We start from the raw sequence: 12,025 nt of genomic DNA, 5'->3' as shown, positions 1-12,025 counted from the left end.
GATCCCAGCACAGGGAAGCAGGGAGGCAAGGCAGGATCAATTAAACATATGTATATTTATTATCAAAAACACAAGAAGGCATCCAAGACGTAGTCTAATCCAAAATACTAAATTAACAAAGTCCCAAAAATCAAGGATCGAAGTAACAAAGATACACAAGGGAAAAAAAACAAAAACACTCACCTTGACAGGAAACGAGAAAACTAGAAACGTGACTTGGAGAACCAATGATCCGACACAGACGGGGAAAAAAGCAGGGAACTACAGTAAATACAAATTGACAACATAACGAGGCACACCTGGACGAGACACGAGTGGGGCGCTGATTGGCAGACAAGCGAGACAAGAACAAGTGGAGACGAAAACCGAATGATTTTAACAAGAGACAGGGAAGCAAGACATAACATGAAACGGAACTAAATCTATTTAAAAAATGCAAAAGTCCACAAACGAAGACAATGACAGTTCCCACTCAGTGACACTGCGAATGTGTAACAAAGCGCCATGCTAATAAGAAAGATGATATTAACACAATAGATGAATAAGCTCCACCCTGATCATATTAATGCAAATGTTAAATTCTTTTTCTTTGGACCAGATTTTTTTTCGCCGCTTGGGTGTTTAGCTTGCATCGCTACTTGTCAGTCTGAGTCACAGCGCGTTCCCCTCTGAACCTCTGGGGCTGACAACGAGGTTAATCTGCTGTTCGACCCCCCGTCGGAGTGCCTCGCTTCCTTGGTGGTGGGGTGGGAGGCGACGGGGGGGTCACTCTGGAGTCTGGTGAACAGTACAAATAAGAATGACTATTGGTGCTAATAGTTGGTGTAGCATGTCTGCCAATTATGCTGGTGCTGCAACAGTCCACCGTGTTTGTGGACTGTTGCAACAAGTCCGCCGTCTTTGGGGAGTTACTTGGAGCGTGTTTGTTTGTAGTGACATCACTTCTGCCATGTTTGTAGTTTATTTCTGCATTCCCACCATGTTTGTGGAAAATTTGGCTAATTGCCCACCATGTTTTTGGACTGCGTCACAACCAGTCCGCCATCTTGGAGGAGTGTATTGCAGCGTGTCCACCATGTTAGTGGAGAGCTCTACCTCGTGTACCTTGTTGTTGCGGTATCGCTGCCATCTTTGTGGAGCATTTTAATTTCCGCCATGTCTAGGGATAATTTTTACAACACGTCCGCTATTTTTGAGGTTGCAGCATGTCCACCAAAATGGAGGCCGAAGTATTCACAGCTTTACAGGTATCAGTGTCGCGTCATGGGAAGGGGGAAATAAATGTAAACAAAATTAAAATAAGAAAAACAGTGTTGATCGTTTGCATATGGTCATATCCAGTCAACGTACTGTTTGCGCATGGCGATGGCAAATGTTAAGTGAGCTGACTGCTTTTAAAATTTGCCTGAAATTTGCCGCTGAGACTGCAAAGTGCGAGAATTCATTCTCCACTCTGACGAAAGTGTTTTTAGACCACAGGTGCACATTGCTCCGTAAAATAAAAGGACCAGTTGGTTCAGCTGGCGTTCGAGAGACGTAACCTGAAAATGTGCAAACAAGTGGATGGACACTGTCCCATATGGAAAAATGCCCACACTGACTGACCACCTACAACTCTAAAGTAGTCTAAAGCTAAGCCAATGTGTTTCATGTACCTTACAGTGCCCGCCATGGCATATCTATATAAGGTGAGTGAGTGAGTGAGAACGTTTTGGTCGATAGATTAGCATATTAGTTGTTAAGCAAAAACGAATACAGTGTTTGACTGATTTTTTATTTTATTTTATTTTATTTTTTTGCTATCTTAATGCTAACACATAGTGGGAAACAACATAGAAGGGCTGGCAAATAGAATCCATATGGTGGTATTGTAACGCTTCAAGCAAACTGATATTTGAACACAAACACTGCAGCAACACGTAGACAGATAATATAACCGCACTCACGGGCACACCGGATATTCTTTATCCTCTGCAAAAAAACATGTCTGCCTCCCACTGGCTGAGTCGCACACACCAGAAGGAGCTCCAATCATTTCAATGAGAAAAGGTGACTTGAGATATGAGTGTTTTGTGTTATGAAGGGGGTTCATGTAACAAATTAAGGTCGTATTTTAAGGCACCACTGTGTTATTAATTATTTATTGAGCGACAGAATTTGCTCCCGACCCCCCACACCCTCCCGTACTGACCTAATGCCCCTCCTCCCAGATATGCTCTGATGCCGACACTGGCGTGTGTGTGTGTGTGTGTGTGCGTGTGCGTGTGTGTGTGTGTGTGTGTGTGTGTGTGTGTGTGTGTGCGTGTGTGTGTGCGTGCGTGTGTGTGAGAGACTAATTTAATGGATGGGTCAAGGACTCGGCGTGTACACACACACACACACACACACACTATACTTTTATACTGTACATGTCACTCAGACACGTGCTATTAATCAATCACATGACTCCAGACCATGAACTTTGGCCATCACTGGAGGAAATAAATCAAGATGCACAGAGAAGCAAGAGGATTGATAGTATGACATTTCCTTAAAAAAAAAAAAAGAAATTGTTAGTTTATAATTAGAAGAGATTCATCTCTTTTTCCTCAGTCCCTTGCACATAGAATAACATGAGAAAAAAGACATAATAAATGAACGTGCTTGCCCTTGACTCTCCAGCCAACCTGAACAATTATGACCTCTGGACCTCCCCTCCTCCTCAGTGTGTGACTGTGCGCTGAGCGCTGGTGTCAAACAGAGTTTATCTGACGATTATTTGAATGCTAACGAGATGCCGCATGATGAAAGGTGGCGAAATAACAGACGCAGACGTTTGTGAACTCAGATAAAAACACCATTAATGTCCTTAACAAACAAAGCGTGTGTTTGTGTGTGACGGTAGAGCTGGTAAATTATGTGAGGTGATTCGAAGCGATAGGAAAGATGTCTGAATGGAGTGAACGGTTGCGATAATCACATGGATAAAAATCAAATATGTCTTACACAATCGGGAGGAGATTAAAATGAGGCTTGATCTTTTTATTATTATTTTTATAAATAGCAGTTAACAGCATTACAGGTTGAATAGTAGTTGTCAATAAAAAATTGTTAATCTAATCCAGTTGTAAATACAGTATACTTGCATAAATATTTGTCACACCAAGTGCAGTAAAACCACCATGACCAACATTTGAATAGAGTAGTGTAGTAGGCCTAAGTGTTCATCAAATAATGAGGCATAGGTTTTATTCCTTAAAATACCACTATTGATATGTGGACCACACTTGGAGTCAATCAGATGTTGGATAATTAAAGTAGCGCCGTCATATACAGTGCGGGATATCGAAAATCTGCGCGGGTATACCCCCGGCAAAATAAAAGAATAAATAAATCAAAAGGAAAAAAATGATAACGATTGTAAAAAAGAGGGAATATGTGTGTCTGTGAGTGCCAAACTGCAAATATTTGGGGGTCCACTGTATACGAACATAATGAAAGACAATGTAAGGAGACAAACAGATTTTATAAAGTGTAATTATTGTACTTTGGGACAAGCTGAAAGTTTCTATCACTGTCAAGAACTGTCAAAACCTCGGATAGTTTGCGTGTGAGCGTCCGGCTGGATTTGTTTGCCTACTAGATATAGCTCCTTGCTAGAATTTGAAGAATTTGAATGGACTGTTACAAAATCTTAGCAAGTATTCTTAGAAGAGCGGAGGCTGCTTTCTCTCTCTTTTACTACCTGTCGGCGCCACGGCCGACACGTCACAATACAGCGCCCACAGTTGCGTTGCTTGCTCAAGGACACCACTTACTGTTGTGGCTCAGTCGTCATGGTTACTTTGTGAGAATGCTAACGAAACAGCCACATGAATACGGGGTGAAAAAAGAACATCCCACTTCCATCCGGACTGATTTATGTCCCCCATAGCGACCCTGCACGCCTGCCTCGCTGTAAACCTCCTGCTGATTAGACGGCGTATTCAATCACACTTGACAACCAGGCTGCGACTTACTGTGCTCTTATAGTTCTGACTAATCTCATTTAGATATAGTTTCAAGCACAAAAATCTCAAAAGAGAACATTATGATTATTGTTAAGACCGTGAACCCTGTTTATTGTGGGATTGTTTATTGTTTATTATTCCAAACCCACTCACGAAGATCCGCGATAGAGAGACCGTATAAAATGTTGTTGTTGTTTTTTTAAGATAGTTCGACCCTTCCCAAATTCTTTGAAGACAGTTAAACTTATTAAATCACACCTAAAGTTATTAAAAGGCACGTTTTAAAGTATTCCATAGCCGTTCTTGGTCTTTCGCTCATGTAGTTCTCCAAATAAGAAGCAACGCGTGCTTGCTTCAAGCTAGTTGGCATGCCCATTTACTGTTTACTGTAAAATTGGCACATATAACAAAAGTTAATTCATCATTCTATATTCAAACACCCAAATGTTCAACAGAAGTCTGCTGGCTTAATGGTAACTTGTTCTTCAAAATGCCATTGTTGGGCTAACGAAATGTAGCATAAATGTCACATTAATTGTAAACCTTCAAGCTAGTAAGTGCTACTTAGCAAACACTGAACTGTATTCCCTCAAATAACGGCCACACTTTAATAGACGCCGTGTCCCAATTAGTCGCAGGGAGGGTCATCCACTTAATACAAATACATCTTTTTTTTTTTTCGATCAGGAAAGAAAAATGAATAGCAACTCTTTTTTAATCTGTTTATAGACGCAATTGCTCACACATTAATACTCAATTTCCGTTGTTATTTTAATTTTGTTGCGCAATTAATAAAGCACCACCAAAGCATGTAAACGGTATATCAGAATATCTGAATTCTGAATTGTGACGTCTTGTAAACAAATTCCCTACTAAGTATTTTTTTTCTTCCCTGTGCAGTATTAAAGATGGTCGTTATGAGGATTAACGTTCCAGTAGATGTGGTCGCTCCACAATGTTGTGTGCGTGCGTGTTAGTATTCCATGGAACTCCACAACTGATTTGTTCTGCCTGGCCAATTGCTGCATTTCGAGAACATAGCAACTTTTAATTTCCATTTTTTCAAAAGACTGACATGTGATTGCTCCACATTGTTGTGTGCATCTGAGTTTATGTTCTGGGGAGCTACATGACTTATTTGTTCTGCCCCGTTGTTGGGTGCTTTTTTGTATTAATTAAAATTTTCTTTCAATCTTCAAAACACTCTGACATGATTGCTCCACAATGTTGTGTGCATCCATAGTTATGTTCTGGGAAGGTGTACAACTTATTTGTCCCGACCATTGGTTTGCAGAATTTCTCAAAAATATGTTTATGACTGTGACATGATCACTTCACAATATTTTGTGCGTCTATGTTTATGTTCCATTGAGCTACGTGACTTACTGTATTTGTAGTTGCTGTCTTTCTTGAAGAAAGTCATTTTTTTTTAAAATGTTGTTTTCAAAATTTTTAAGATAGTCTCTTGTAATTGCTCCACAACATTGTGTGTATCCACATTTGTTCCACCCAACATGCAGTCTCTCTGCATTTCACCATAAAAATCCTTTGTGTTTAGTGGCACTTTCGCTTGACAGATGCGACAAATGTACAAATAAAGGTCTCCCCTATAATAGATCCCTCCCCACATCGGGACACTTTTAATAGAGAAATAAGGTAATGTACTGACATTAGACTGTACCGCAAATGTAAAATCATAGAGAAGCAGGACAATTTGTCCGTTCTTACACACATCATCCCCGTGCAAACTGATTTACGTTTGCTCCGAGTGGGGTGGGGGGTGCGGTGGGGGGCAACGCAAGTGTGAGCCAGGCGGGCCGTGAAGCTGATTTGTTTTGCTTACAATTGTGAAAAGAAACCTTAACCCTCACGAGGAGGATGGGAAGAAAGTAAATGGCTTTTGAATTGATCCTGTTACTTGCTCTGAAGGGTGAAGTTCACTTGTGTTTTAAGTCTGTGGGGGTCCTACTTAATGTTTCTACGCCCACATTTCTTTGCCTTTGACATGTATTATGTTCACATTTCACATTATTAAAAAAAAAATTATAATAAATAAATTTTTCACACACCCACAATGGCTATGAAGTGACAATCAAATGCAAGTGAAAGAAAGAGAAAAGGAGGCTGACAATCGCATTAGTGGAACTGCATGCTTCCTTGTGTGTGTGTGTGTGTGTGTGTGTGTGTGTGTGTGTGTGTGTGTGTGTGTGTGTGTGTGTGCGTGTGTGCGTGTGTGTGCAGTGCATCGAGTGAAATCACATGAGCACATGAGCAAGGAAAGGACAGGCTACCAGTGGAGTGCTTCCCCGACCACACACAAAAGCACAATATATAAAATTTAAAGAGAGCTGGTCACACACGCCTCTCCCTTTATGAGAGTGATTCCCATCCATTCATCATCAGTTAATGATCTTTGTTGTTGCGCACAAAAATGTTATTTGTTCATTCTCATGGTACAAAAAAGCCACGTTTAGTACAACAGGATAACCACACCTGAATAACAACATAAACCTGTGAACATTTATGTTGTTATTCAATGAGAAACTAGATTGCTCCTCTCTGCATTATAACATAACGTAATGTAACATCGTTTAATGTAGCATAGCGTAACATTCCATAAAATTACATTGTACGAGTGCAAAGCATTACATAGGTAGTAGCGTAGCACCTTAACATAGCATAACATACAATGACATAATGTAACACAGCGTAGCCGATCAGGGTGGAAAGCACCGTGTAGCATAGGAGGACAAGAAATAGCAACAATACGTAACTTAGCATACACATAGCGTGGTATTGCGTAGTTTAACATCATAGCATATCTTCGCGGAATCCTAACATACTGTATGTACTGCATAACACCGTGACATATACAGTCCCCTCCAAAAGTATTGGAACTGCTAGGTCAATTACTTTGTTTTTGTTGTATCCTGAAGACATTTGGGTTTCAGATCAAAAGATGAATATGAGACAAAAGTTCAGAATTCCAGCTTTTATTTTATGGTATTTACAGTAGCACATCATAACACCATTTAAAACTAACACAACACAACATAAACGTAATTGGCACATTGTCGGATGACTAAATCCATATTTCAGTGATCCACATTGCACCTTTGTAATATTATTCCTAACTATAAAACTCTACCTGGCATTCCAATTTATTTTTTTCCATGTTGTTTTTGCAACAAAAAGGGAAGTCATTGCAACCTTTTTTTTTTTTTTTTTTTTTTTGGTCACCTTGACCAAGACTGCAGGATGACACAACCACTAATACTTTACAATATATAATCCGACGCGGCTTGAAAGCAAAGGCCTTAAAGTGTCCTGCAATGATAACTCTAAAATAAAGATAGAAAAGTGCCTTTACTTATAGCGCCAAAGATCATTTTGAATAATTAATTAATGTTCCTGGGGATAAACAACAACAACAAAAGTATACTGCATAGTTGGCTGCATCCTTCGAAGACCCTCTCAGAAAATCCAACAATTGCAGCGTTGCCTTTGTGCACCCTCCTTGTTGTTTGCCTGTTTATATATCAAACAACACTGTGGGTTCACATCTCTATTGGCTTTAATCTTGTGGCATGATTTATTTAAAAGCCCCCAATCCACTGGCAGCTTTTATTGCCATCTCAAACTACCCCCCCCCCCCCCCCCCCCCATCCTCTTTTAAAATTTAAATGTATTTTCAAATAATGGAGAGTTGTTTGTGTTGTACCTCGGAGGCTGGCATATGAGGAGCACACACATCTAGTGGTGTAATAAAACCAGTTGAGAATAATAGAAAAATGATTTCCTGGAAGCCAATTTATGTATGCCGTTATTGTTATTCCACACCACTTCTACTCTTGGTGTAGTTACCAATTTTCTACTGGTTAAGCAAAATATCTTTCAGAAAATGCTAGATTTGAATAGCATCGGTACATTATTTACCTGCTTTTTTCCGCTTAATATTAATATTATAGGTGTTGTCTACAGTGTTGTTATAGCTGTGGCTGTTGTGAAAGCACGATATGAGTACAGTGGAGAAATGTGAATTCAGAAAGAGAGAGAGCGAGAGACCAAGACAAAAACCTGAAACCATAAAAATGCAAATGTCATTTTTATTTTTTAGCAGCTTTTTTCATTATTTTGTTAAATCCCCACTTTTGTTAATGTATAGGGGGAATTTTTTAAATATATTTTTATAATATTGCACATGATTTCCCAGTCATGGGATTCTGAAGAATTTGGGAGTGATACAGAGAAAACTTAAAATGGCAAAAAAAAAAACAATAATAATAATAGAAACTATTAAATTGGTAAACCAGTATATTAGCGCAAAAGACCGTGTTAATTAAAACTGATAAACGACGAACTAAGTTGTGTTTTTATGAGTTTACTTCCATTACGAAGCCATGCAGAAATGATATGAGAGTGTTGTTGATGTCTCTGTTTATTTGTTTGTTTTTTTGACTCTGCAGACTAACAGGTTTCCAGGTGCCAGCTCCGGTCACTAGCACTGGGAATGTCTTCTCTTTGAGGCTGACGAGCGACTTCGCCGTCTCCGCACACGGCTTCAAGCTCATCTATGAAGGTCAGAACGTGTCAACACGTTGGCATGTGTGAGTGTGTGTGTCTATGTCTATGTGTGTGTGTGCGCGCGCGTGTGTCAGTGTTTACAGCATCACTGTGAGAGTTAAAAAAAAAACACACACGAGGCAGGGGTCACCCCTATCTGTACGAGCAAGGCCTTCCATGAAATGTTGCTCTTAGTCAAGTCAACATTGCATTGGCTCAAAAGATTGTTTCTGTGGTGATGTATTGGCTCCAATGTGCTCACAAGATCCCGAAGAAGAAGCACAGAGTGAAAACGTGACAGAGTATGATGGCAGTGTGCTACACAAAAGCGGGGGGGTGTGGGGGGGGGGGGGGGTAGCACAGAGTGACTGTGACAGCAGGATTCTACAAGAAAAGCCGGAAAAATAAACACAGAGTCAGTGAGTGACAATGTGTGATAGCTGTGTGCTGCACAAAAACCTGAAAAAGAAGCAAAGAGTGGCCCTGACAGCAGTGTGCCACACCCAAGTCTGAAAAAGCAGCACAGAGCGAGATTGTGATAAGGCCTAACAGAAGTGTGAAAAGTTTTAGAAAAACAAGCACAGCATGATAAGGCCTGAGAGCAGAGTTCAACACAAAATCCTGAAAAAGAAGCACAATATTAGTGAACAATATTATAGCAAAAAAAATAATAATTGCCCCGACATAGGCACTAAGCCAACTGGCATTGAGTTACGCATCCACAGCATCCCGAAAGGCATCGTGTTGATCTTCCACCATATCAAAATGAGGGCCTCCTATCTTTCTCTTTTATTCCCAGTTCAATTTCTTTGAACAACGTCAGAGAAAGTTCTCCCAGAATTAGACATGTTCAGTTTTCAGCTTGTCACGGGTGACACTTTAATTCCTTGCCCACAGCGAACGGCTGTCAAGACGGGCCGGCGTTGTGAGCGATCGAGTCGGGCGGTAAGAGGACCGCACTGTGACCCAAAAGTGGAGCATTTTCAAGATGAACCCACTTACTGTAATAAGGACTCTCTGTTTGAGACGTAGGAGAAAAAGAAGACAACATATTTTTCTTTCCTCCAAGCCTTCGTTTCGGAGTTTGTGAAAATGGTTGGTTTCACGGTTCCTGAAGCTGAGCATACAGTGTGAAAAATAAGTCTGTTTCAAGACCGATTCCCCAACGGGCGACGGACAGTTGAATCGATTTAAAGTCTGGTTGAGCTCCAAAATGATTGATTTCATGGGTGTCCATTTTTTACTTGGCCTGGACAATAATCCAGGTCGTGGCCTGTGCTTTTTTTTTTTTTTTTTTTTACCCTGCTCTGTTATCATATAATTGTCATTTTTGATGTAATACAAAAGCACCAACCACTTTAGTTTATTCAAATTGACTAAATAATAATAGTGGGCTCCTTTTTCCCATCGGTAATTACAATGATCTCATTGCATACATCAGAATCAGAATCATTTTGATTGTGTTCTCAAAGACTATCATTTACCACGTTTTATCTCTCTTTTTTTTTTAAAGACAATATATGCAAATGGTATAAAATGTATAAATAATATATGTCCCAACAGATACCAGAGGGTCCCTAAAATAAAAACAAAACAAGGGATAGATTAAGTAAATGTTTAGTGCAAGATGCAGCACAGCGGACTGCCTATTCGTAGTTCACTACCACAAATTCACAAGATGTTTTATTAAAAACTTGAGCCTCATGAATGTGTCGTGTAGGTAGCAGCCATTCTGTCTCCAACTGGGAACAGGTCCAAATGACTCGTGTGTATGTGCAACAGGAGGTGTCATCTGAGGATTCCCCGGTTGTTTATACATGCATCAGCCGCAGTTCGGCATATACAGCATCCCATAATATTCACAGAGGAGAGCTATACATGAGCGGAATGATCCAATGTGGATTATTTTTGGCAGGTCCAATGTGTAATCCCCCCCCTGTTATCCCCACACTGGACGTATTTCAGTTTTTTCGATTTTGACATGTATTGTCTGCAACACTTTGTGTTTCTAGCAAAGAAACGAGGACAAATATTTGTTTAGTCTTATTGGTTTAGTATTCAAACGAGATTTTAGCTGGGAGGATTTTCAGCATGTATTGTACACTTTAATTAAAAAATAGATATATTTCATGATGCTCATTGTTATGTAGTGCTTACGTTTTCTTATAATTTTCTAACTTGACATTGTTTTAATATGCACTTATTAAAATAGACAGACATTCTTCTGTGAAACTGTTGCAGTACACTATAATGAAAAAAAAAAGAAAAAGATATTCACTACCCTCAAAAAGTTTGAGGTATATTAGGCTGTCGAGTGAATGAAATTTCAGGATGAACCTTACATTTCCTGTACAGGTGAACTTAATTTGACCTTCTCTAAACCCATTGAATACAAGTCCACCTGTTGAAGATTTCAGTACTTTTTGCACAACCTGCTATACTCTACCTAGAAACTGAACGACAAAACATTTTGACATCAGGAGACGAAAACGCCATCTAGCAATGGTCTGAAACGGGAGTGTCCCAGATTAGAAGTGGCCACTGATCACCGAGTTTCATCAGCAGGTTGCAACAGAGATACAGAGAGACTGGAAGAGTTACAGAAAAACATAGTAGCGGATGTCCTTTGACCTGTATTGTTCGATACTACAACTGTTCCGTGTTCTCTGGCTTCCTCCTCCATTCCCAAAACATGCAGGTTAGGTTATTTGAAGACTCTAAATTGGTGTGAATGTGAGTGTGAATGATTGTTTGTCTATATGAGCTCAGGGTGTATCCCGCCTTTCACCCAAAGTCCGCTAGGTTCCAACTCACCCACAACCCTAATTTGGACAAACACTTTAGAAAATGAATGGATGGAAAAATGAATTCAGTGGGAGTGTATAATGAGGCCCAATCTCTGGTGTGCCAAGGTAAATTAGCCAATTTGACTTACCGTATTTTCGCGACCATAAGGTGCACCGTATTAAAAGGTGCAGTCTCAGTTACGTGGTCTATTTCTGTATTTAACGCATACATAAGGCGCACCGTATTATTGGGCGCATGCACGCTAAAACATACGCTAGCATGCATGCGAGCATATGTTTTCAAAAAGGCAGCGGGAGCAAAACTGAGTTTGGTTGTACTTTTTGTATTTAACAATGTACTCCCGTTATTTTTTTGATCAATCCTCATCCACAAATCCATCAAAGTCCTCATCTTCTGTATCCGAAATGAACAGCTGGGCAAGTTCTCCATCAAACATGCCGGGTTCCCTCTCGTCATTGTCGGAGTCGGTCTCGTTGCCGGGGGGCTGTTCAGCAATGATGCCGGCTTTCGCGAAATCTCGGACAACAGTCAAAGCAGATACCTTAGCCAAGGCATCCACAATCCATAAGCGTGTCTCTTCATAGGTGCCATTTTCGGGGGTCCTTTGCCAAACCGATGTTGATTTGCACAAAGCACACACCGGCACTATATACCTACTGGGGGTG

The 12,025-nt window shown here is 40.2% G+C and overlaps 1 protein-coding gene across 1 annotated transcript in view; it reads left to right on the top strand.

Annotated features, from left to right (window-relative positions):
• The window catches only part of csmd3b (CUB and Sushi multiple domains 3b), a 315,636-nt gene that overhangs the window by 88,590 nt on the left and 215,021 nt on the right, over positions 1-12,025 (top strand). The window contains exon 3 of the mRNA XM_061664276.1: positions 8,456-8,568. Within this exon, the coding sequence (XP_061520260.1) occupies positions 8,456-8,568 (113 nt within the window). The remainder of the gene's footprint in view (positions 1-8,455; positions 8,569-12,025) is intronic.

This window comes from Phycodurus eques, chromosome 20 (assembly GCF_024500275.1).
Source record: "Phycodurus eques isolate BA_2022a chromosome 20, UOR_Pequ_1.1, whole genome shotgun sequence".
Taxonomy (NCBI): Eukaryota; Metazoa; Chordata; class Actinopteri; order Syngnathiformes; family Syngnathidae; genus Phycodurus; species Phycodurus eques.
This window is presented reverse-complemented; position numbering and strand designations above follow the sequence as displayed.